Genomic DNA, 27,394 nt, shown 5'->3' on the forward strand with positions numbered 1-27,394 from the left:
CTGTTAAATCTAGCCCACGTTTCAAATCTGTCAAGATCCTTCTGAATTGGGCTTATATCCTCCGACATGTTTGCAATCCTTCCTGGTTTCGTGTTGCCTGCAAATTGCTCAAGAAGCTTTCTATGCTAGCATCCAAATCATTAATAAACATGTTCAACAGCACCAGGCCCAGGACAGACCGCTGTGGGACTCCACTGGAAACCGTCTGCCATTCTGACATGGCCCTGTTAATAATTACTCTTTGCTTGTTGCTATGGAGCCAATTATTTGTTCACCTTGTAGTAGTTTTATCTAACCCACATTTCTCCACTTTGTTTATGAGAAGTTCATTTGGGACCTTATCAAAAGGCTTGCTGAAGTCCAGCTACACTATATCCACAGCATTCCCTTCATTCACCCAAGTAGTTACTTTGTCAGTTTTTAGTTCAAAGGTTAATAATGTTTAAAAATGATTAGCTAATAGGGTTAATCTGGATTCACTTTACAGAGATAAAATAGATAAATAATAAAAGAAAGTAGGTTGGCTTTAGAAAGCTAAATGTCTAAAAGAAAATATCCTTAAAATGCCATGTTACTCTTTCGGTTAAGACAGAGAACACTTTAAGAGCTGTCAACAGACTAAATAGCTAATGAGCCAACCTTGACTTTATTTTAGAGTATAAAAACATACACTTATAGTAAAGTTCTCCAGTATTTTAAGGTTAGAGTTAGCCTATGCATATATTATACTTGTGTCCCTGAAGTCTTGATTGCTATGAGGTGCACATTTCATTAAAAAAAAATACTTGATTTGCATCACAAAGCCAAGAAAGGTCATTGATCATGTCTTTTTGATGGATAATACTTTAATCAAAATGTTTTCCCTTGACTTCTACATCTTTCAAAACCAAATGGCTTACATCAGTGCAAAGGTAAACAACTGATGTTTCTTTTCTTCCAGTAGAGTTCAGTGGAGCTAGGTGATTGGTGACTGTTATGATAAAGTATAAGAGGAGGATGAAAGCTGGGATTGATTGAACAGCTGTGAAAAAACCCTGCTGCAATAGTATTTAGATTACTGATAAGATAATTCCCTTCCGTGATTTATCTCATTCAAATTACAATAACAGAGAATTACCATCAACAACAAATGCAGTGAAGTTTCAGACTTATCGAAAGCATAATGTAGAAGAAATCAAAGGTGCTGATTGCAAAAGTTTCCTGGTTATGGTGCCAAAATAATAAAGTAATTATAATACTATTTAAGCTCATGCTTTGATATAAATCTGGCTTTTGTTTTATTTAAAATGTTAGAAATCACTCTGTAGTATTCCTAGTTAGTATCATAGGGAGTGCCTCCACATGCATTTAGGCACACCTAAATTTAATGCGCATTAAGGTAATTTAGGCTTGCATCTACAGATGCACTCATTAAAGTGCATTAACACCATGTGCACAGACTGACATAGGACTAAAGTTAGTCCCAAGTCAGTCCATATACAGCATTAATGGGCATTTATACACATACATTTGTCTGCTCCTACGTGCCAGAGATTTTAAAAGCACCTGGCGCTGCAGCAGAAGCATGTGTACAAATGTGTGTCTATATGTAAAAAGCAGGTATCAAATTTAGATGTGAGTAGCCTAAAATCACCTTTTTTAAGGCCCATTAAGGCATGCATGCATAGATGCGTGCCCTTAGTGTGCATTGTATTGGGCTAAAGCACCTTACATTAGCACGTGTAGACATGTCCACTATGTAACTATTTACCCATAGAATTCACCTTCTATCATTTGCTGTTTCCTTTTACTATTGAACGTATCTTGAAATTGAAGGATAATTACGTTTTGCCATAACATAATGCCATTATGAAATGCCTTGGCGTGTCATACCACTACAAAAATGTAGCATTATGGGGACAACAGATGTTCTAGCTCTCTGGCTGGAGAGATACTAAGTCACTTCAGTGGCCAGCCCTCCAGCTGGGGGTTGTCTGAACCCTGTCAGCCCACTCTCTCCTTTGCCTCTTTGTCTAGAAATCTCTGTCTTTTCAACCATTTGCTTCTAAGAAGGTCTGCAGATACCACAAAGCTTTCTTTGCCTCCTGTCTGCAGAACAACCTTTTGGGTTGGCCCTGGAGAGAAGTTGGGGTGGGTAGGAGCATACATTTTTCTTCCCCTTCTGCACAATAAGCAAATGATCATTTAAGTGTAGGTATACGCAGTGATCTCTAGCTTGTATTTTGATTTATTTACAAAAATGCCTATGCTTAAATACAGAACAAATAATATGAGTGTCTGTTAAAGTGAACTATTTGTTTGCAAGTATGCACCCATTCAATGAATTGTAGTGAAAGCAAAAGCCTGACTATAGAAGAAGATGTTCTAGCAAGCCATTGTGGGAGGCATTGTTAGCAGTTCAGCAAAATCCCCTTGTGCTTGTGTAATACTTTTGACTCATCTTTTATCTATCACTCGGTGATAGAGTACAAGACCAAATCACTTCAGGCAAAGGAAGGGAGGTTGGGGAATTTGTGAAACCAACATCCCACTCATTTGCTTGGCAAGCAAGTTCTGACACAATTCTGCATTTATAATCCAGCCAGTCTGTGCAATCACTAAGGGCTTCAGGCCAGATCCAACTCATATGAAAGACATTGGGAATTTTCTCTGGCAATTGGGAACGGTTCTCTGATCACTAAAAACCACAGGAAAACACTTTATTGTAAAGACTTTAAAAGGACAGATCTCACATATTACTCAGTTGTAGTGCAGGCAAACTCCTATCGAGTACAAGGACAGTTGGCCTAAATTAGCACAGAGTAAATACTGATTCCTTTCCTTTACAGTCTCTTCCTGTGAACTTCAATAAGCCAACAGAGTTCACGCTCACAAAAATAGGGTAACAGGGTAGAATACCAAGCCCTGATTTTACTGCAAATGATGTAAGCCTTGATGTGTGCACATGTTTGATTAAATTGGAATTCCATTAGGAACTTAAATATCTGTATATTATAAGGGGCATAGAAAATGCTATGCTTTTGTAAGATTACCAAATTGTGGCAAAACCAGATTCCCAACAAAAGTCAAACTGGATCAGCAAGAGCATCAATCCTTAAAAAAATATGTTTGTGATATAAAGACAGAATAAAGGAAATATTAATTGGACACTGGGAAGAAAAGGGGATAAAACAGAGAATAAACAAGAAAATACCAGGGGCCATAGTCTGAAGGGAGCTTAACTGGTATGGTTGGAAGCAGTATTTGGTTTGCTGTCCCTTGAACAATCAAAACTACGGTATCATTGATAGTCAAAGTGAAAACTGGTCATATAAGAGGTTTTTATTCCATACTTAGTTTGGTTACCCACAGCATCTTTGTTGAAAGTGAATTGTGGGGTTCAGCACCAACAGTGATAACCTTTATTTCTGTCAAAATATCTCCATCCACTCTAAATTTACCATTTAGGAAATTTCATGTAAGATTTTAAAGCCACAGCACAAGGATTATAGCTTTACAAAGAAATATTAAAAATGACCAGATTGATTACAAGCTGAAGTCATGCAAAAAGGAAATAATATAACTTTTATATAGTAAAGGGTCTTCTCTGGCTGCAAGAACTGGCTTAGTATTGTTCTATCTTTGTAATAAAAATAGCTGGATAAAACAGAGGAAGTCAACAGAGAATTACAAGAATGGACAGCTATTGTAAGTCTCCACAGGTCATATATATATATATATATATATATATATATTATATGCATCCCATGATTCAACCATTCAGTATAAACATAATAATGAGTCAGTCTTGCATAGTAGACAGTATTAATTTCATTGACTTTGTGAAGTCATTCATCATTTTACCCCTGTTATTGCAATGCAATCTTTAATATGAATCATGGCTTATTTCAAAACTAATCAATCCAGTACCAAACCAATGCTGCTGATCACGGCTTCACAGAATGTATGGACATCTGTGCTCTTCCAGGCCAGGCTCAGTCTGTACTGGTTCTGATTCATTCCCTCTCTGCTTTATCACTGGCTGGCTATAGCAACCACCACAAGTGCCATGGGTGAATTCTTTGAAGCTAATTAATTTGAAGCGATAGAACAGTTCATTTGTATTGATTGGCCAAATGTCATTGCTTTGCTCTTCAGCAGACCTTCACAGAATGTCATAAGAGTCAGTGAATGCTTATTTATGTCACTAAAGAAATTAATGCAACCAAAGAACATTGGAGAATATGCAGACTTTCATCTTTTGGTTGCTAACTTAACCCCACCCTAATATACCAGTCGATCAATATTGAGGGAGAACAATCAATGCATGCTACTTTTGTATGTCTTCAGTCCCAGTGGTTTTAGCCCAGTTCCTAATGAATAGGAACCTTTTTCTCATTTGACATCAAGTTGTATGACATCATGGCTATAATGTTGTGACTTCCACTTCGCAATGGTATAAATGTGATTAGAAGAAGCCCTAGAAGTCTGATACTGTTCCTATTAAAGGGATTAAATTGCAACAAAAATAAAACCTTGGCCCTACTGAAAGCAAATGGAACTTTGCCATTTCCTTCAGACTAGGGGCCAGATTCCTTTCACTAGGTGAACCTAGGTGCTTGTATATGATCCTGTTCCTTTCAAATACCTGAGAGAACAGGAACACACCTGCTTCTGTAATGTACCATCATGTGAGTTTTATCTCACAATAAAAAAACAGTGATTAGGAGAAAGATCTATCCACTCCTTGTATTAACTGTTTTTCTGGGACTCAAGCATAGTGGAATAAGATCACACTTAGGTGCCATAGGTGATGTAGGCAGCTATTAGGAGAAAAAGGATCTGGCCCTAAAATTCTGTTTCCATTACAGAAATCATATAACCACAAGTAAGTGAATGGGTATGAATAATGAACTTCTAAGGATGATTCTTCCACATCAAGAAAGTAACATTAGCAGAAGGAAAGAAAATATCATTTACTCCTAATCATGATATAGCTCCACTACTGCCTGAGTACTGCAGACTCCAGTCAATATAATGCCACTTTCAGTGAATATTAAATTACAAAACAAAAGAACGCATGAAGCAGAAATTGTCGATGTGATTCAGTAGCAGAATCATTTCAGTTTTTTACCAGTTAGTCATGGTGGATGACTAATTTTCATATAATTCACACTGGTTTCAAATCTATATAAGTGGGCTCAATTCAGCAGAGTTAGTTCCATCACCTCCGAGGAACTGAAAGCAGGATCACACCTTCAGTAGTTTAAACAGAGAGAGAGAGAGAAAGAGAGTCTAAGGGTTTTTGACAGCTATATAATCTGAATTATCATATACAGATGACAGAACAGCATTTATAACCAGGAGAGTCCTCAGGCAAGTTAAGCAATCAATCATTTGTATCATTCACCATTCAGCAAAGAGATTCAACATCTGAGTCAGTCATTACAATGTAAAGAGAATTAGTAGAGTCTCTAACAAAATGCAAATAAGGGAGCTGGAGTACAATACAATTGACTACTAAAGCTTGGCAGGAATCCAGAAGAATTATTTCTACTCAGCTGCCTTGGAAGATTTAGTTTCTTCTGGTTACACAAGAAATTTGAGAAAGCAAGGCTGAGGTAGCATGCTCATAGAAATATTGTGTACATTTATGTAGCAGATTCCATCCAGCTAGAATTTAGGGCACAACACAAAGTGAAGGGTACACATCCACTTCTTCTTTTCCCCTCAAGCCCTATTCAAAAAAGCTCCAATTTATTCTAAGGAGAATTTCTCTAGCAGGAATCAGTGTCACTAAATACTGAGCAAACTCCAAGTAAGGACTGTAGGGTGTACCTCTATGGGCTAGGTACAGACAGTCAAAAATCATTTCAGGCTGAATCATTTCAGTCTTAGCAGGTTAGTCTAAACCACACAGGTTAAATTGAAACAAGTGAACAGACATTTACCTTTAATTCAGGAAATGCAGCCACATGCCTGCAGTAGCTCAGTCCAGAAGCTGGGGGGCACTAGAGCACGGCTCTCTGGCTGTGGATTCACTTCTTCCTGCTGCCCCCGAGGTCTCTGGGATTTGCAGTACACAATTGTAGCAGCAGGACTCTGCAGGGTTGCTTATCACTTCCTCTACCAGGTGCCTCTGGGATTTGTAATCCATAGCTGCAGCCAGCAGTAAGTTTGAATGGGGGAAGGGGTGTTTAACCCTCCACCCTAGCCCCAGACCCCAGCCAGGGTTTGCCTGGGGGGCAGTCCCCCCACTGTAGACTGGGCTGTATCCTCAGCCCGGCTTGTCCCCTCCACCCCTTTGTCAGCCAACCCTCACTGCTTCAGACAGGGGGCAGAGGGATGGGGCCAGCCCAGCTTTCTGAAGCAGACAGCCCAGCCCATGGTTGAAAACCATGCTGGGATGCTCAGGGACTGTGATTTAACTTGAACCAGAAAGGAGTCTGGGACAGAAGTTCCATAAACTGGTTTGACCCAAATCAGTTAAGTCTGATTCTACATTCAACCAGGTTTATCTTAAACCAGTTTCAGCCATTTTGAAACTGGTTTATGTGCACTGAACTTCTGTTCTCTTACAGGTTTAAAGCAGTTTCTGATCACTTAAACCAGTTTGTGTAACTTATGTCCCTAGCCCAGATATGCTGCAGGACACAGGATAGTAGTGTATATGAGCTTAGTAGCATTAGCATAGGTGGGTAAGCAGAGCTATACTGCTTCCTGTCCCAGCTAAACCTGAATGAGCTAGATAAGGTATCTGTATTGTGCTGTGTGGACATACCATGAGTTTTATTTTAATCTTCCTTGGATGTGCACGGTTTGTTAATTCTTTCCACTAGGCTGAGATTTGTTTTCAAATGCACATTGTTCAGATCAATATGAAGTCTGTTCCTTCTGTTGAAAATAAAAGAGATTTTATTTTCAGGTCAGACGTGAAATAGTTCTATGGCCATACAAACTCTAGAACCTGATGGTATTTAGGAATAAACCTGCTGCACCACATGTGTTCCAGGTTTTGGGTTAACACATTTGTTTACCCGCTAGTGGAAGTAAGAAAACTTCCTTTTTTTTCTATCAACTGGTCTTGCCTGGGCTTTTGTGAATGATGTTAGTTGCAGAGTGACAACTTGCTTTCAGGTATGTGTGATGTGGGGAATTAATCAGGGCAGTCTTATTGATTACAAGTGCTATGTGAGTGTCCAGGCAGGGCAGGTTGAATCATGTCAGGCAGCTGCACTGTGAAACAGCATCTGAGTGTTGCAGCCTCTTTGAAAGGGGCAACATGTACCCTTGGCTGGCATGTGCTGAAGATAGCTCTGCACACATTCACTGCCTGGAGGTCTGGCAATGCCCTCCAGCCAACACATCCCGTATGGTGTGCAAGTCAGCATTCTATCCATTCCCTTGCTCAGCTGTCCCCTTTGGCCCTGATCCAGCATTTGAGTAATCCCGTTGGCTTCAGTGGAGCTGCTCATGCACTTAAGGTTATATGTGTGCTTCACTGTCTTCTAGATCTGAGGTTTTAACCACGAGACTGGAATATTGTCCACATATTCTCTGTAACACTGGACTCGTGATAATACGTGCTCAGCACTAAGGAGGATGTAACCCATTTTGTTTTTATCTGTGCATAGCAGACATAGTTCTGTGGACTTGCTTCTGGTTAAACGTAGCCGTGCTGTGGAAGTACGTGGGAAATGGAAAATGAAAGCGACTATAAACAAAAGTGAAAGTGATAGACTTTGTATTGTGATGACTGAAAATAAAACTCTATACTCCATGTAAAGGAACAGACAATGAATAGTACATTTTAATTAGCTGTTTTAAAAATCTGTGCATTTCAGTAATCTATAAAGATGTTAGTAACACAGGCAAGAATTTTGTTTAATCCATGGCTTCTTTTCCCTAAATAGTATGTTAAGATTATCTCTTTTCTCCAGCCTTTTAGAGACTTGTGTGAAATACCTGTGCATATACAGAAATATTATAAAAAAAGATAAGAAGAGCTGACCACATATATCATAAGTGGTCAGATTAATCCTCTGGTGGATTAATCCTCTCGCTGAATGCATGAGAACCAAATTTAGCCTACCCCTAGTTAATACAGAGTGTGAAATATACTACTTCACAGTATCAACTATGGACTTTCATATGTTGTTTTGAGTTTTTGTTAAACTGGGCTGAATATCAATTGTAGTTAGGGTTTGTGTACTTGTGTAATAGTGAGATTTAACTTTCATGCAAAATTTACATACAAGCTTAACTTCAGGAAAATGGCCTGTAAAGTCTTGTGGATCTTTGTTTTTCTTGACTTTAAGCACCTTAACAGAGACTTAACTTTGTCTTGCAGAAATGTTGGAATCCAATAATATAATCACTTTCAATGGACTGTCCAATAGCTCCAGTTACCACACTTTCCTTTTGGATGAGGAACGGAGTAGACTGTATGTTGGAGCAAAGGATCACATATTTTCTTTCAACCTGGTTAACATCAAGGAATATCGAAAGGTACCTTCAGTCATCTATAATTAAAACAAATATGGAACAGTTCTTGTTTTGCAGAAGTGTGATTTTTATCTTGAAAACCATGTGAAATGCATTTGAATTGTTTTGCCATCCTCTTTCAGCTACAGGACACTTCTGTAGGGAGAAGAATAATCAGACCTTGTTAAATCACTTCTATGAGACTTAACCTCTGAATGTAGCTCATGATACCCATAGTATGTGGCACTATGATGTAGGAATTCAGTTCCTAATTTTAACAAACCTGATTGGAAGGTCTGGTAATTTTATTTTAGTTAAAGCTGCAGTTTATTTTAACAACAACATTATATAACCTTTTTCAATATAATAAAAAATATTGTAAAAGGTTATTCCTTAAGTTCAGCTATAGACCATAGAAACAGAACAGCTTTACCTGCTTAAGCAATTCAAGTTTAAAAACTAGAAAAGTTTTAGTGCTAATAGCTATCCATTTTTACTTTCTCTGTATTTTTAATGCTCACCTATGTCTGCCATATTCACACAAATAATTAGTTTTTCTGTCTTATACTGAGGAAGAGCTAATTGAGAAGCAGCACAGCCGCAGTAGCACCAGTAAATGGGTTTCATTTCATGTTAGGCTAGATGTTTCTTAAACAGTCCATATTTTCATGCCTACTGCTAAATAAAACAAAGGTGACTATTATGGCAGCTTTCACAGAAAGGTCAGGGTACCCAACAGGTTTTTTTTTGCAGTAAGACCACTTCAATGTTTGTGAGTTGGAGTGGTGATTTCTTTTCCCTAGCACTGAGTGCTTTAAACCAGTGTTTCTGCTACTCATAAACCATAATAAATTAGATACTAATAAAAGAGTGACAGATGGGTAAAAGCTCTTTGTACATGATGGAAAGCATTACTTTCAGTAGAAGTTGTTGACTTAAATTAGAAGCTGATGTACATTTCAACTGTGCTATTATTTGAGTCTAGTAATTCATTTTATCTTTTCATTTGTTCTAATGAGCTTTGCCAAACAAGAAGGTAAACACAGATATTAAGGTTCGCTTTTCATATACTTAAGCATTTAAAATCTCAGAATTTTTATGGTGCATTTTAGAATCTAGAGATTAAGCTTTTATGAAAGATATATTGCTTCAGTGTCAGTCGATTTTTTTTCTTTCTATGCCTGACCTTTTGCCCATTTGACTATTAGCTTCCTAAGATGATAGCAATAAATACCTTGTGTTCTTTATTCTGAAGGAAGACAGGCTATTCATTTGTATTCTCTAAGGAAAAGGATAAAAGGAAAACTGGGTATTTTCTTTTCTATTCTCTTTAGAGCAGCTATAAAGGAAACTGCCTATTTATTTGTATCCTCTGAGGGATTCATAGTTTTAATGCACAAAACATCTGGAATAATTAAAGAGAGGATGGTGTTTCCACCATAGAAAACTCTTCTCCAATATTGGAGGATTGTACTTTAAATTCTTTAGTCTTCAAACACTTTTAGAACATTGTCTGAAATATAAACATTAGTATATTGAAGGAAGATAATTGTTTCTTTTGGCTTAGGGCTGAAGATTCAAAATGGCATTTGAGCATTCCTACAAATTAGTAATTTTTTTGGATCAGCCCATTATAAAGACAGAAATCATTGAAGAAGTTTACAACCAGATCAAAATCTTCCCAAGAGTTTTTGGGTCTGAAACTTTGATTCAGATTAACTTGTTACCATTACCAAAATGAATATTATACCATCAGTTTTGAAACATTTGGATGAAAATCAATGAAGATTTCTATCTAAAAATACAAATAAAGCAAGATCTTATGGGGGAAAAAAAAAACAAATTCACTCTGTCTTTACAATGGTTCAACTTAATTAATTTTTAAATAAAGTTAGCAAACAGAGAAGTGATCCATGCATTTTAGGGTTAAGGATAATTGGTTCATATAATTAAGGAGCCTATTCCCAAAATTTGAACTGAACCTGAGATGAACTGTTGGAAGAGCTGAAAAGTTTGAATATTTTTATTCAACCTAGTAGGTTTCAATTTTCACACATCTCTGCACTTCTTAAGGCAGGAACAGAAGCAGAAAGTAACCGACTGTTCTCATGAAAATTTTAGCCCTATTTTATAGACTCAAGAGGTTTTCTGCTTGAACTATATATTACATTATAATAAATTGCTGAACTTCAGAGATTGAGCCAAACTTGAACTCAAAACATCATTAACAATAGCCCCTTAATTCTCATTTCTCATCTGTACTTATCCTATTTACAAATGCTTTTACCTCTACTTTATAGAAAAACTGCATTGAATGCCAAGGTTATAATCCATTCTCATGGCCATTCATATTGCATTATCTGAGGCTCCCAAATGAATAGCTTGGCATTATGTGAAGATCATGTTTTATTCTATATGTAATTCCTAAAAGCTTTTCAACAGACATGAATAATTGACTAAGAGGGTCTCTGGGTTTTCTTTCTATGAGGTGAGGTACATTTTTTGCTACAACTATAACTAAAGCAGGCTTAGTTTGTATCATTAGAGTAGTCATATATATATTCACGAAAACAGTGATCCAACTTAGCATCGATATTTGTTCTGGGTGGTGTGATAATATCAACCTTGTATAGTCTTTTTATCTATTTAATTGAAGAACAGTAAACAAAAGTTAAATAGTTAATATATTGCATAGCCACAAGCCTCATTTCTTTTACAAAACCTTTGAAACCAGATTTAATTGCACACTGTAAGTAATCTATTGTGTTCAGGGATGGCAGGTAGATCCAAATTTGGGGGTCTGAGTTGCTGTTTCATTACATTCAATTTTAAACTGTTGCTTTACCTTCATGAATATCAGTGTAGTAGCACCAATATAGACCTTTTACCAATCTATTTCTCAAACTCAACAGGCAATATATACAAGATATACCTGTATTTATAACTTTCTTTGGCATGATTTCTAATTATTCTAGATGCCTTGGGTAAAGGAAAGAAAAAAATATAGGAAAGCTAGGCACTGGTTATAAGGACTGAACAGCACTTGATATACAATTTGTGATTACTGAACCATGAAATGGCATAAAGTGATTTTTATTCTGTGTGTTTAGATTGTTTGGCCGGTATCTCATACCCGAAGGGACGAGTGCAAGTGGGCTGGAAAAGATATTCTCGTAAGTACAAATCTTTCTAGTAGTATGTTTTATTCTTTTGAAAAACATTTTAATATTTCATGAACCATCCTTGTGTTAATTTTTAAAGCCTTTTTTGCCCAGGATTACTGTTCTAACCATAACTTAAGAGTTGAGTTGTACAGGCCTTCATCGTTCAAGTATTTCTATGTATAAATATACAAGAAGTTTAAATGTATAGGATGAAAATTATACAAAGGAAAAGGAAATTATTTACCAGACAAAGCACTAGATTAAGAACTGGTTGCATCATGTTGTACTGACTTAGGTTGTGATCCTACAAGACATTCTGTATAGACCCTTGTGTCTGCCTGGCATCTTATTAAAATCAGTGGGTCTCCATACAAAGCCCTAGGGTTCTGTCTCTATGCAGTTCTTTGTAGAACTGAGGCCAAAGTGGTTTTAATTTTCTGCAACGGTTGTGGTGCCTCAGGAAAAAAAGGCTATATTATTCATACTATACTGTACCTTATCTCTCTCATTCCTGCATCTCCATGTTATATATATATATATATATATATATATATATATATATATATATATATGAGGGGGAGAGATCTAGCCAGAACTCCTTCAGTGTTAGTCAGTCTACATTAATAGTTTTGTCCTGCCTTCCTTTAAAAGAACGGAGGGAGATTGGAGATATATGCATGCAATGGCCCAAGTGGATACAGGAACAGTGGAGCCAAATGGGATATCATGGTGGTTGTAAGGATATAACTGAAAGTGGAATTTGGCCCCATGTGTATATATTATTGGCCTGGATTTTAGAGATGATTCACTAAAATATTCATGATCCCAACCACATGTCTCTGGAGATTTGTGTTCCAGTACTGTCTTAGGTCATAACTGAAAGTAGGTTTGCTGGTCTTAACCTAGTCCCTGGAGAGAACTGACCTACATCAAAAACCCATTTTGGAACAGGAGTAGTTTCGGTCAGGACTGAGAGGTGTAGGCCAATGTGTGTATTTGGAGAGGAAACTTGGGATTGTCAGGTACCCAATTAGGTTTGAACTCTCTCTCACACCAGCCCTTTGATTTTTAAATGACACAAATGTGTCTTACTCTATGCACCCATGTAGTCTCAAACAATTCCCTGAGAAATATCTAAGCTTCGGCTCACAAACTCAAACCTGCTAGGTAACAGAAAAAATATTAGAGTTAAATATCTGGGTAACATAAGGATCAAACTTATACTGCAGCTGCTGCACTGCACATGGCCTATTAGGTTAGGGACAGAAATTAAACATAAACCAGTATAAGCATTGGAACATGGTTCAGATTTGTAACATAAGAAGTTCAGTGCGCATAAACCACTTCCAAAATGGCCAAAACCAGTTTAAGATAAACCTGGATGTAGTATCAGACTTAACTGATTCAGGTTAAATTGGTTTATTAAACTTCCCAGATCCCCTCCAGATTCAAGTTAACTCACGATCCCCTAGTATCCCAGCATGCTTTATATCTGCCCCACAAGCCCCACTTTGCAGTGGGTGGGCTACCTTTGGCCAAAACTGTCTGCTCTAGCTGAGCAAGGAGGCATGCTTTAGCATTTCCTGACTTCTGGCCTGGGCCACTGCAGGCAGGTGGCTGCGTTTGCGAAATCAGAAGTGATTGTCTGTTCACTTGCTTATAGGTTCAATGTATGCAACTTAGACTAACCTGCAAAGATTGCATCATTTCACCCTTGGGCTTTTTGACTGTCTGTACTTAGCTTTAATAGAGACTTGGTTTTGCGCTAGTGGCTGTCCAGCATTGGTGTTAACAAAGCAAGTAGTGAAAAGGGATGATGTTTTATGTAATGCAGTGTGACAGTGCACTTCATGCACTCTTTAAGAGGTTCGGCAACCTGTTGAGCAGGTAGGGGTCAGGGTTAATTGAGAAGTAAGCTGACCCAGGGAGCTGGAAGGTGTTGCTAGGCCTGATAAAAGGAAGACCCTGGGAGCAGGGCTGGCACACTTTGGGAGATGGTAAAGGAATGTCACCCAGCAGGAAGGCTGCTGCTCTTGAATGCCAATGAGATGAATGACATCTGGAGGTTTGCGTAGGAACTAAGGAGATGGAGAAGGTTCCTGGGGACCCAGTGTGGGGGCTGAGAAGGGGGCTGAGAGTCTCTGGGCCTGTTGAGGGGCAAGGAGAGCCCTGAGAGAGGCTGTGTGCGTAGGCCCTGTTGAGAGGCCAGATGAGCCTGGAGAAAGAGAGGCCAAGGGCACATAAGCCTAATGAGAAACCAGGTGAGTCCTCGGAGCATAGTTGAGAGTTGGTGAGCCTGTTGCAGGGGAGAGAGGGGCCAAGTGTCCGAGAGAACTGGTGGAGTGTCTGGGTGAACCCAGTGAAAGGGGCAGAGTATAGGCACCTCTTGAAGACTATGACTGTGCCGAAAGAAGGAAGGGCCTATGTAGGAAGACCTATGGAGGGCTCTGAGAGAGAAAGGGCTCAAGGAGTGTGCAGCCTGGGATGATGATGGCTGGTGGGTACAGGAGTGAGCTGGGGCCAGAGATGGAGGACTCAGAGGAGAAGTAGCCCAGGAGGGGTGTTGGACATCTAGGGGGAACTCAGAGAGGGGTGAGCAAGATCAGGTAGGCCTGAAGACTGGCCCGGGGTACGACCTGAAACTGCAACCTACTGGGGCTGGTTAGCATGCTGGAGCTACCTGTGGCAGGGTAGCTTCAGTTAGACGCGGGAGCGGCGAGAGACGCGCGGGTGAAAGCTCGCTGCGCCCCCGCTCCCCTGAAGCCCCCCAGAAACCCTCCAGCAGCTGCGGAGCCCCCCTGCTGACCCCCAGCGCAGCCGGGGTAAGCAGGGCCCGTGGAGAGAAGGGGCTAACCCCTTTGTGTGTGTGTGGGAGGCGGCGGCTGAGTGGAGCCGGGCTGGGTCAAGCCCCGCCTAGGCCCCTACTTCGCCCAGCCCCCCAGGGAGCCACGCAACCGGAGCCGCACGAACAGGCTGTGCAAACAGGCGTGCTTCTCTGCCGGCGCGTGAGTTAGCGCGGAGTTCGTGCGGGAGGGCACCGGACCCTGCCTGCGCACCCCCAGGGTAGACAGTCCCAGCCGTAGCCAGCCTACCAGAGGCATGACAAAGATGGGCACGTGCCGCACCCCGAGGGCCCCCTCAGGCTCCACAGCCCCCCCCTCTGGCACCTCAGAGACGGCCACCCAGACGGAGCCCCTGGTTCCGGGCTCCACGCAGACGGAGCCCCTGGCTCTCGGCTGTGGGGGCTGCCTGTCCCTTTTTCAGGCTCTGGGGCCTGGGAGCATGGCAACCTCCCCTTCCGGGGTCTGCTCCATTTTGGGCTCTCTGACGCGCCAGCTGGAGGAGCTCCAGGCCACAGTCCACAGACGGCGTGCCATCAGGGACTGCGAGCAGGAGATAGACTCCTACTGCCAGGCCCTTCTCCACCGGGAGGCAGAGGGTAGATCACAGTCTCCCTCCAGAACAGAGGAGGACTCTGGGACCTCCTGCTGTGTCCAGCCAGGGGCATGGACCAAGGTGGTCAAGGGCCCTAAGGCCCGCCGCACCAAGGCCCCTCCCCCGCCAGAACTGAGCAACAGGTATGCACCTCTTGCTGCCCCAGCAGAGCCTGCTGAGTTGCCGGCCCCCACAGGCAACATGGGCCTAACTGCAGCTCCCGCCCCTGCTCTCCCCAAGACAAAACGTAAGGTTTTTGTTGTGGGAGACTCCCTCCTGAGGGGGACGGAGGGGCCAATCTGCCACCCCGACCCCTTAGCCCGGCAAGTCTGCTGCTTCCCAGGGGCCCACATTCGGGACATTGCGGAGAGGATCCCCAAGCTCCTCAAACCCACAGACCACTATCCCATGCTCCTTATTCATGTGGGCACCAATGACACGGCTCGGAGCACTCTCAGCCAGGTCATGAGGCGCTACAGGGATTTGGGAGCGGGGCTTAAGGGTCTGGGGGCACAGGTGGTGTTCTCGTCGGTCCTCCCAGTCTCAGGCTATGGGCTGAGAAGGGACAGGAGGATCTATGTGGTCAACCAAAGACTGCGGCACTGGTGTCGTCAGGAAGGCTTTGGCTTTCATGACCACAGCCTGCTCTTTGGCGAGAGAGGCAGCAAGCTGCTGGGAAGAGATGGTCTCCACCTCTCTCCCCTAGGGAGGAGGCTCTTCTCAGCCAGACTGGCTGACCTGCTCCACCGGGCTTTAAACTAAGCCCATTGGGGGGCAGGGGGACTACCGCCACTGCTGGCCCACTGAGCAATCCTTGCAAAGCCAGCGGATCACGGCACTCAAGGGAGCCCACCCCAGCCCCAGCCCTGGTAAAATCTGTGGGCAAGGAAGGAGCCCCCCAGGGGGTACTTGCCTGCCTGTACACTAATGCCAGGAGCTTGAGGAATAAGCAGGAGGAGCTCATCCTCCTGCTCAGTGCAAACAATTACGATGTCATAGGGATAACGGAGACCTGGTGGGACTCCACCCATGACTGGACCACGGGGATAGATGGCTATACCCTGTACAGGAGGGATCGTGTAGAGAAAAGGGGCGGGGGTGTAGCTCTCTATGTTAAGGAAAGCTACGCGTCCCTGCAAGCCGATATTGGTGACCAGGGTGGACGGCTGGAGACCCTCTGGGTTAAAATCCGAGGGGAACACGGCACAGGGGCCACAATGGTGGGAGTCTATTACAGACCTCCCACCCAAAGTCCTGAGCTAGACCAGGAGTTTGCCCAGGAACTGGCTGAGGCAGCTTGCTCCAGGACCATGGTTGTGATGGGTGACTTCAATTACCCAGACATCTTGTGGGAGGATCGCTCAGCAAAATCTGAGCGGTCGCAGAGCTTCCTCTCGTGCGTGGATGACCTCTACCTGACTCAAGAAGTCTATGGGCCAACGAGAGGCAAAGCGCTGCTCGACCTGGTGCTGGCTACTGGGGATGACCTAGTCGGCGACCTAGTGATCAATGGGAAGCTGGGTGACAGCGACCACGAGCTGATCACCTTCACCATCCGCTGAAAAGCTGGCAAGTCAGTCAGCAACACAGAAGTCCTTGACTTCAGGAAAGCCAACTTTGACAAGCTCAGGAGGCTTGTCAGTGAGGCCCTAAGGGACTGTGACCACAGGGAGAGGGGAGTTCAAGAAGAGTGGTTGCTCCTCAAGGGAGCGATCCTCCATGCACAAACTAAGTCTATTCCATCTCGGAGGAAAGGCAGCAAGAGGGCACAGCAGCCCCCCTGGCTCTCCAGGGACGTAGCAGACCTCCTGAGGCTAAAAAGAAAGGCCTACAAAGGATGGAGGATGGGAGTCACCTCCAAGGAGGATTATTCTGCACTGGTCCGGTCCTGTAGGGAGCTGACCAGAAAAGCCAAGGCTGCAACGGAACTCCAGCTAGCTTTGAGCATCAAGGACAATAAAAAGTCCTTTTTCAGATCTGTGGGGAGCTGGAGGAAAAACAGGGGCAACGTTGGACCCCTGCTGAACCAGATGGGGCAACTGACAACTGACGCCCAGGAAAAAGCCAACCTATTAAATAGGTACTTTGCGTCGGTCTTTCATCAGCCCCATGGGACGCCCATGCCCGCTACAGGGCCGGGAAGTCCGGGTGAGGGTGATCCCCTGCCCTCCATTAATGCTGACTTCTTGAAGGAACATCTTGAGAAGCTGGATACCTTCAAGTCAGCCAGCCCTGACAATCTTCACCCCAGGGTACTCAAGGAGCTGGCGAGCATCATAGCCCAGCCTCTAGCGCGGATCTTTGAAAACTCTTGGCGCTCTGGTGTAGTGCCCGAAGACTGGAAGAAGGCCAATGTGGTGCCTATCTTCAAGAAAGGGAGGAAAGTGAATCCGGCTAACTATAGGCCCATCAGCCTGAGTTCTATCCCGGGGAAGATCTTAGAAAAGTTTATTAAGGAGGCCATCCTTAATGGACTGGCCAACACCAACATCTTAAGGGATAGCCAGCACATGTTTGTTGCGGGTAGGTCTTGCTTGACCAATCTCATTTCCTTCTACGACCAGGTGACCTATCACCTGAACAAGGGAGATGAGATTGATGTCATATATCTTGACTTCAAAAAAGCCTTTGATCTGGTGTCCCATGATCGTCTCTTGGACAAACTGGCCAATTGTCACCTTGGGTCCTCCACGATCCACTGGCTGGAAAATTGGCTCCGGGGTCGGACCCAGAGGGTAGGAATTGATGGAAGTCACTCATTGTGGTGTCCTGTGACCAGTGGGGTCCCCCAGGGCTCTGTCCTTGGACCCATACTGTTCAACATCTTCATTAATGATGTGGACGCTGGAGTCAGAAGCGGACTGGCCAAGTTCGCCGATGATACCAAACTTTGGGGCAAAGCATCCACACCAGAAGACAGGCGGATGATCCAGGCTGACCTGGACAGGCTCAGCAAGTGGGCGGATGAGAATCTGATGGTGTTCAACGCCGATAAATGCAAGGTTCTCCACCTTGGGGAAAAAAAAACCTGCAGCATCCTTATAGGCTCGGCAGTGCTATGTTGGTTAGCACTATGGAAGAAAGAGACTTGGGGGTCATCATTGACCACAAGATGAACATGAGCCTGCAATGCGATGCTGCGGCTAGTAAAGCGACCAAAACGCTGGCTTGCATCCACAGATGCTTCTCAAGCAAATCCCGGGACGTCATTCTCCCCCTGTACTTGGCCTTAGTGAGGCCACAGCTGGAGTACTGCGTCCAGTTTTGGGCTCCACAATTCAAAAAGGATGTGGAGAAGCTTGAGAGAGTCCAGAGAAGAGCCACGCGCATGATCAGAGGTCAGGGAAGCAGACCCTACGATGACAGGCTGAGAGCCCTGGGGCTCTTTAGCCTGGAAAAGCGCAGGCTCAGGGGTGATCTGATGGCCACCTACAAGTTTATCAGGGGTGATCACCAGTATCTGAGGGAACGTTTGTTCATCAGAGCGCCCCAAGGGATGATGAGGTCGAATGGTCACAAACTACTACAACATCGTTTCAGGCTGGACATAAGGAAGAATTTCTTTACTGTCCGAGCCCCCAAGGTCTGGAACAGCCTGCCACCGGAGGTGGTTCAAGCGCCTTCATTGAACACCTTCAAGATGAAACTGGATGCTTATCTTGCTGGGATCCTATGACCCCAGCTGACTTCCTGCCCTTTGGGCAGGGGGCTGGACTCGATGATCTTCCGAGGTCCCTTCCAGCCCGAATGTCTATGAAATCTATGAAATGCCATGCATAGCCCTTTACAGGGAAAGGCAAGGATGGGGCACCATAAATCCTCATCTCCCACTGCCTTGTGGGTGACCCCATGGAGGGGGATGACTAGAGGAGCACGCCCTAACAGAAAAGTACTTCACAGGGAAGACCATGTGGACCACATGGGTCCAGAGGCCCAGTGAGGGGCTGGGGAATAGAGGGTAGAATCAGAAGGGTCCAGGGCCTGACATCTGGAGTGAGGCCTAGTGAGTAGGGTGGGACCAAAGGGGTCCAGTGGCCCATCATGGGGCCCGGAATAGAGTGCAAGTCTTGACGGGTCTGAGGGATATGGGACCAGAGAGGAGCTGACAGCCCAGAGAGGGGCTGAGAGAAAGACCAGGTGGCCTAGTAACTCAAGAAGTGGTTGGGTGAGACCGAGGGGTCTGAGGGCCCAGAGAGGGGTCAGAGAAGAGACCAAAGGGTCTGGCAACTGGAGTAAGGCTGAGAGGCCAAGGGGTCAGAAGCCCCAGTGAGGGGCTATGTCAGCAGTTGGTTGAACTTCTGTAAGGACACCATCTGCAAAGCATGGAGCATGGTACAGGGAAGGATTTGGAACCACACAATTAGCCCTTGAGGTGCTTTCTGGGGGCACAGTCAGAGTGAGACCCAGCAAGAGACTTGGGTGCCAACAGAGGCCAGTGGGGTTTCAGCAGAACTGAGCCACGTGAAGACATGTGGGCAGCTTCCCTATTTATTATACTATCAGTATGTGGCAGGATAGACAGGAAGGCACCCTAGGAGCGGAGCGGAGTGGGGCACGGTCACGGAGCCTTCAGGGGGCCACCACGGCCACCCCTGGAACCCCGATCTGTGACATGCAGTAAGTCGCATCCTTATCTGCTCATAGTTCGATACAGCTTTTTGTTGTGCTCATGCTGGAGCACCAGGGAGAAGATTATAACCAATCTTCCTGCTGCTTCCATAGGGAGTCTGGTGTATACTATGATGAGTATATACCCTGTATATTGTATGATTCCTGCTATGTCAGGGTAGCAACCACTGGGTATGAATCTACGGCTTAGCTTTTCAGCCCCATCCCACCTGCTATTAGCAGCCTGGCATGACCTTGTGCACAGGGCATTTAACTACAGATGGGTGCAGACAAAAGTGACAATTTTTACCTGATCTTGCCACATAAAGCAGTCAAGAGCTGTAACCAAACACAAGTGCAGGATGGGGGGGGCGGGGTCCAATTCAACAACCTCACCCTATAGCACTGGCTAGGGAGCCCCAAGAACGAGCTCCCTCTCCTGCCCTTCCCCGATCCCATTCTGAAAACAGTGAGCACTGGCAGAACATTTCACGATTGCTATGGGAACCTGGCTGCAGGCTCCCAGCCCACAGCTGGATTCCCCTCTTCCCTGGAACCAACAGTGAACTTGTGTTTGGTCTGGGGTAATGTTGTAACTCAGAACACTTTGCCAAAATCATTCTGAGATACAGCTGGGAGATGTGTTGCACTTAAAAATGGGTTTTTAAACCTAGTGTTCTGAGAATTGACACAACACTTGGTTGATTAATAGCAGAAAGGATTGCTTTAATAACTACCAACAAGCTACAAAACTAAATGACAGAAAAACAAAAGACTTTCTTAATATTTAACAAGTAAGCTATTACAGTCTTTGTATTATCTTAGCTGCAAAGAGATCTTTACCCAATGCAGGCAGGAAGCAGTTCTTGTACAGACTCACAGTGTGGGTCCTTCACTTGTGCTGGGTGGCAGGATGGCTTCTTGATCTTCCTTGGCCTGCACACACCTTGCTGGCAGTTCTGCCTTGCTTCCTATACTGTTTAATTGTATAGCTTAAAAGCATTTTTCCTTGATGGTCGCTGATTAACAGCCGAACAAAACAGGGAGGAAAATGGTGACCATCATATTACAATTGCTAAACTGCCTGGCTCCTGTTTTTGGATTTGTCTAGATGGGAAGACTTGCGTTAGCCCCTGACTAGCTTGGCAATTAAATGTGATGAGCCTTGAGTGGTTAAACAGGATGCTTAGAGGCACTGGTTACCAGACCTGTCTTTGGGTATTTGTTTATTAATGGGGTGAATTTACAATAGCTTGTACCGGTGATGGTCTGTTTACAAAACTCCAGACATACATTGGATGATCAAGACATTTTTAACAATTTAGACATTGGATGCCGGTTCTGAGAAATGTGAGGATGTCATATACAGGACATCTTTCCTATATTTAATGCACCTTTTACAGGTTTTGCTTGAAATGTATATTTAGTCTTTTGTCTTCTTCAGTTGCTAGTTCAATTGAAATGTATATGTAGTTTCCTTGCTTTCTTAGTTACACTGGCTCAGGCTTTCTCTTTCCAGCTTTCTTAGCCTAGAGATACACATGTGATGAGTGTGTCAGGCCTCTGTCAACAATTTGCCTTTTAGGGGAACCATTACTTTTATTATTTTATCACATAGGTCTGGTATTCGGTACCGCAAGTTTCTCTGCCTCTTATGCCTAGTGGGTTGCAAACTTTTAGGAGTTTGATATTTTTTGTGGCAGGCTTTTTACCACAACATTTTTTTGTACAAGAGGCACTGTCCAAGCTTTCATAGTCAGCAGCTGCACTTCTGTCTGCGACCAATGTGCCAGTATAGGAAAAGAAGAGAGCATGGTAGGAAATATAGCATTCAGGACATGCCATAATCTGAGCAGCCACAAGGATAAAAATATTACAGAGATTGGGGCTGCTCAGATTTTTTTTAAGGAAACAAATGGAGGTGAAAACCAGAACTAATATTAGGCTTCTATGAAAGTAAGGCTGGAAGGGATCTCACAAAGTCATTCCAGCCTCCTGCTCAAAAGGAAAACTAAAAACATTACAGAGGAAAACTAAAAAGTGAATCTTGGTTTTCACTTCCAAGCCATCTCTAAAATGTAAGTGAAAAATCTGTAAAAGGTTCATGAATTAGAGTTAAATAGAAATAATGGATAGCTAATTATTTCTCCAGGTTAACATTATTATTTTAGTTGGTGAGCTGTAAATATAAAGGATCATCTAACAATGTGTCCAGTTCTCTCTCTAAATACCTAAGATTACCTGAATCAGAGGGCATATCCACACCAGCTCTTGCCATTAAATAATACATTAAGAAAAAAAAAAGTACTTAATGGTGTAACTGAAAGTAATAGAACAATTTTAGCTGTAATAACATTACTTAAAGATTACAGATCATTAAAGAAACTGAGCATTCTTCCCTCATTTATTCGTTATAGCTGTTGTCAGTACCTTGGAAATGTGAAATATAAAGATCATAAAAATAACTCAACGGGCTTTCATTAGAGAGACAGAGGGAGAAACCGGGCACTTAAAGTGGAGTATAAAATTCATTTGATTTAATGTTGCTCTCAGCGTGTACCGCTGCTAAGATATTAGAACTTTTTCTTTTGTGATTGTTCAAACTTTCCTAAATGAAGTTCTGTATCTTTTATGAGAAGATCTCATTTTTAGCATTTGTAATTATTGATCTCAAGGGAGAGCCAGTACTGAAAATGTGAGCGCTCACTAATAGGCCAGGTGCGGTGCAGCAGCTGCAGTACAAGTATGACCCTTATATTGCCGCACTAGTAACCTCAAACATGACCTGAGAGATTTCCTCTCATAATTATAAGAGGTAATTTACTGTAGTTTTTCCTCTGTCTGAGGGATTCCTTCAACTGCATTGTCAGTCATGCCAATCTAGGCCTAGCAGGCTTATAGAATTGAATACAGTTCACAGGGGATTATGCTCAGGGCAGCATACTTATAATATATTGAATATCATGGCATCCCTTCGTTAAATACCTAGTAATTTTCCCTACTTTTCATTAGCTATCAATTTTGTTTCTCAGAATACTTAAGTATTGTTAATTAGGTAAGCTCTGCAATATCTGTAAGTTACGCTATCCATTTTATAAATAGGTACATTTTTAAAGGTATGTTTAAATCCATTTGACATAAATTGAAATGGAAATATGGTGAGGTTAAATATTTTGCCTGAGTCTCTGCAATCACACTTTATTTAGCGCAGGACTCAGTTTTTGATAAAAATTACCTGCCAGATTTTCTTATAAAGAAGCAATGTTTCCATTCTCCTCTATTATTGTCATAGTGTTATCATGGTTCATCACCCACCTAAATAAATAATTCTGAGGACTTAGTAAAACCATAAGAGAAGTTTTCTTGTTGTTCTGAACCCCAGCCACAGGTAGATGCTCTTATATGGTCTACTGCAGTTACAATAATATCCTGAGAACAGCCCCTTCATATTTCAGAAGACTAGGGAAGAGTCAAAGAAGAAATTGCCTAGAGAGAATTTTTCCCATGCAGACATGATCAATAAAACTCATGTATTTATACCCCACTATTGAGTCTCAAAGTTTTGATTTAAAGCCTTTACAGTCAGCTGGGACACAGCAGTAACACATGGCAATTTCTGCATTACATATGGATTAAATAATAGGCAATTGTGAACAAATGTAGCTATAATTCCATTTTGGGTTCTTGTAATGTCATGAGTCACAAAAGTGAAGCTCAGGTGATATATTGAGTCCCTAAAATCCCAAGGTAATTTTGTAACCGGGGACAGAAAACCAGTTTTTATTAATTGGAGTTGACTGGAAAGTAGAATTCATCTAAAATTCAAACTTTGATTTTGTTGAGAGAAGTTAGCTGTATTAGTTGAAGTCAGGCAGAAAGCAGGGCAGCATAGTACTTTCTAGATTAACTCACTCAAAGGTATGAGCTTTCATTGGTTACAGACTATTTCATCAGATGCTATGAATGACTTGCAGAGAGTGGGCATATTAAATAGAAAGGAATACTCTTATTTAAATAGAACTGATAGGAAAAGGGGAAGGAAAGAAGAGGGGAAGATGAGTTGAATAGATTAAAGGGGATAAACGAGGGAGTTAACCCACTGAAGGACATAACACAAAAAAGCCTGAGACAGAACACTTTGACCTCCTTGGATAGTCCATCTCTGACCTCAGAGTAGCTGGTCTTAAACAACAATACCTTTAAAAAAACAATTTAAATGCAAAATTGCAAAACTAGAAACCAGCTACAGATTGAATTCTGTTAAGTATGGTCTAACCAGAGACTCCAGATTATTATGCTGTTACCTAGACTAGCTTTTATAACCCCTGGGTGTGGTCTACACATGCAATTAATGCAAAGCAATGAACTCTGGCACAGTTATTGCTCACAGGCACAGTGTTTACATGTGTGCATGGGACTACAGCATGCTGAGCTAGGTCAGAACAGCCCTAGCTGGCAGGGGGTCCTGGAGGGGTCAGCTTGCTAGCCCAGGGCTGCTCCAACTTGGTTCAACATGCTGCAGAGGAGCTGGTTGGAGCATGAGGGTGCTCCAGTGTAGGGCTAGCCCGCAGGCAACCCCTGTACTAAAGCACCCTTGTGTCCCTGCCAGCCCTGACAACATGTACATGTGCACTGGGTTTCACTAAACAACACCACCATAGGATAGTACTTGTTACACAAGTACTATCCTATGGCGAGTATTATTAGTTTACTGCAGCTTAACAGGGCTGCATGTGTAGATACTGAGACTTTACTGCAGAGCTAATTAGTCGGCTCCATAGTAAACATCTCACGTGGACTTCCCCACTGTGTCCCCACATTATCTCAATGATATGCCTCATATGGTTATACTACTTCTAGAGAGAGTTCAATTTCCATGTGTAACCCTGGGCATGACACTACCTGTGCCCTCACCTGAATGGTGGGATCCCAGGGTATCTGGTAGCTTGTGGCCCCACTCAACTCCCTGGGTAGCTGCTTCAGGGTCCCTGAGTGAAGAGCCTCCCTTAAAAAAGAGAGGAGGGAGGACCCGGACAACTATAGGCCCATCAGTCTTACCTCGATCCTGGGGAAACTCTTTGAGAAGATCATCAAGGAGCACATCTGTGATGGGCTGGCATCGAGGATGGTGCTCAAGGGCAACCAGCACAGTTTCATTAAGGGCAGGTCATGTCAGACCAACCTGATTGCCTTTTACGATCAGGTCACAAAAGCATTGGATGCAGGTGTCATTGTGGATGTAGTCTTTCTGGACTTCAGCAAGGCCTTTGACACTGTCTCCCACACCATCCTCATTAAAAAACTAGGTGACTGTGGCATCAATGCCTACATGGTCAGATGGATTGCAAATTGGCTGAAGGGTCGTACTCAGAGGGTGGTGGTGGACGGGTCATATTCGACCTGGGGGGAAGTGGGCAACGGAGTCCCCCATGTCTCAGTCTGTGCTGTTCAATTTCTTTATCAGTGATTTGGATGACAGGGTGAAAAGCAACCTATTCGAATTTGCTGATGATACCAAAATTTGGGGAGAGGTGGGCACATTAGCAGGGAGGGAAACACTGCAGAAAGACCCGGATAGGTTGCAGGGGTGGGCTAAGAAAAACAGGATGCGTTTCAATACTAACAAGTGCAGGGTGCTGCACTTGGGCAGTAGTAACCAGCAGCACACTTATAAGATGGGAAACTTCCTTTTTGAGAGCACGGAGGCAGAAAGGGATCTTGGAGTCATCATTAACTCCAAGATGAACATGGGCCAACAATGCGAGGTCACAGTTGGCAGGGCTAACCAGACCCTATCGTGCATCCACAGGTGCATCTCAAGTAGGTCCAAGGAGGTGATCCTCCCCCTCTACGCGACACTGTTCAGGCCACAGCTGGAGTACTGTGTCCAGTTCTGGGCACCCCACTTCAAGAGGGATGTGGACAACATTGAGAGGGTCCAGAGGAGGGCCACCCACTTAATCCGGGGACAGCAGGGCAGACCCTACAACGAGAGGTTACGGGACCTGAACCTGTTCAGCCTTCACAAGAGAAGGCTGAGGGGGGACCTGATGACTGTCTATAAACTCACTAGGGGGGACCAGAAGGGTTTGGGGGAGGCCTTGTTTCCCTAGCGCACCCCGGGATAACAAGGAATAATGGCCACAAGTTGTTGGAGAGTAGGCTTAGATTAGACATCCGTAAGAACTACTTCACAGTCAGGGCGGCTAGGATCTGGAACCAACTTCCAAGGGAAGTGGTGCTGGCTCCTACACTGGGAGTCTTTAAAAGCTGGCTGAATGAACACCTGGCTGGGGTCATTTGAGCCCAGTTTTCTTCCTGCCCAGGCAGGGGGTCGGACCTGAAGATCTGCAAGGTCCCTTGTGACCCTACTTCTATGATTCTATGACAATCAAAATAACCTTGAAGACTGATATAACACTAGTTACAGAATTTAATTATTTACAAGATAACATATAACGGATACAATAAAACAGATAATGTTATACAACATAATGTGGCGATGGTGGCTTAAGGGTTAATGCTTCTCAAATACACCTTATACCAGGGAAAAGCATACAAATTACCCACACTAAATAAAGAGCCAATAAATAAATAAATTGATACACCAACTAATAAACCATCAAGAATTTAGTTAAACCCTTAGTCTATAATTGGTATAATCCAGGGTAACTATGAGGACCCTATGTACACCACCCCTCGGCTTGGTTTCTCAGGGAGCAGGATTGATTTTGTGTCCCTGGCACAGGAGCCACAGGTGGGTCTGTGCTGCTGGCATCTCTCGCACGAGTTTCAGGGGTCTCAGTGCAGCAGGCAGTGGCTTCTCTCGTGCGATCCCTGCGCCACACAGGGGCTTGTAGGAGGGTCTTCCCAGGCTCAAAGCCTCCTGACAGGCAGGTCTTATTTTGTGATTGCTGGCAGCCAGACATGGAGCAGTGTGCTCATGTACCCCTGGCTGGCAGGGGGGTGAGGGCAGGGAGCACGTGGCTAGATGCTGAGTGTGTGTGGGGGGGAGGAGTGGCACACAGCCAGATGCTGTGCATGGGGGTAGGAGGGGGGCAGTGTCACGATGCACAGCTGGGTGCCAAGCAGTGACAGCGGCCGCATGCAAGCTTCCCCCACCCACCATGTCTGGCCAGGCGGGCAGTGACTGCGCAGCAGCGCCTGGTAGTACAGGATTATGCATGGTGGCACTTCATCTCCACCCACGTGCTTGTACCCCTTAAGGCCTTATCAAGTGCCCCCAGGGGTATGCATACCCCTGGTTGAGAACCCCTGAGTTACAGCATCCCCCTGACCCAACAGGTGTTCATCAGTTCAGTTGTGGAGGGGTAGGGGGGATCAAGCCTGCCAGCAGAAGTCCAAGGAGCCTGCCAGCAGCCAAGGAGGCACCCCTCTCACCCAGGCCACCCCCACTTCCTTGCAACTCCAGGGATGTCAGCAGGAAGAGAGAGGAGAGGGGGAAGATGGGAGGAAGAGCAAGTGGCCTTTTGGTGGTTTGCCCAGCCTGAGCTGGAGGAGAGCCTGGTGGGGGCGGGGGGGGTGCTCCAATCCACCTGTCTCCCCTCCAGCTCAGGCCAGGCAAACCCCAGCTGGCAGCTTACTCCCCCTCCTCCTCCCCTCCTGGCAGCCCTGATCGTGCAACTAATTAACCCTAGGGAACCCAAGTTCGCTAAGACACTCTAAAGAGGAGCACCTTCGCTAATACTTCATTTGATGAGGTT

The 27,394-nt window shown here is 43.8% G+C and overlaps 1 protein-coding gene across 3 annotated transcripts in view; it reads left to right on the forward strand.

Annotated features, from left to right (window-relative positions):
- The window catches only part of SEMA3A (semaphorin 3A), a 464,022-nt gene that overhangs the window by 286,985 nt on the left and 149,643 nt on the right, over nt 1-27,394 (forward strand). For all 3 annotated transcript variants that reach the window (XM_059725813.1, XM_059725814.1, XM_059725815.1), the window contains 2 exons: nt 8,330-8,487; nt 11,574-11,636. In XM_059725813.1, coding sequence (XP_059581796.1) covers nt 8,330-8,487; nt 11,574-11,636 — 221 coding nt within the window. The remainder of the gene's footprint in view (nt 1-8,329; nt 8,488-11,573; nt 11,637-27,394) is intronic.

The sequence above is a fragment of the Alligator mississippiensis genome, chromosome 4 (assembly GCF_030867095.1).
Source record: "Alligator mississippiensis isolate rAllMis1 chromosome 4, rAllMis1, whole genome shotgun sequence".
Taxonomy (NCBI): domain Eukaryota; kingdom Metazoa; phylum Chordata; order Crocodylia; family Alligatoridae; genus Alligator; species Alligator mississippiensis.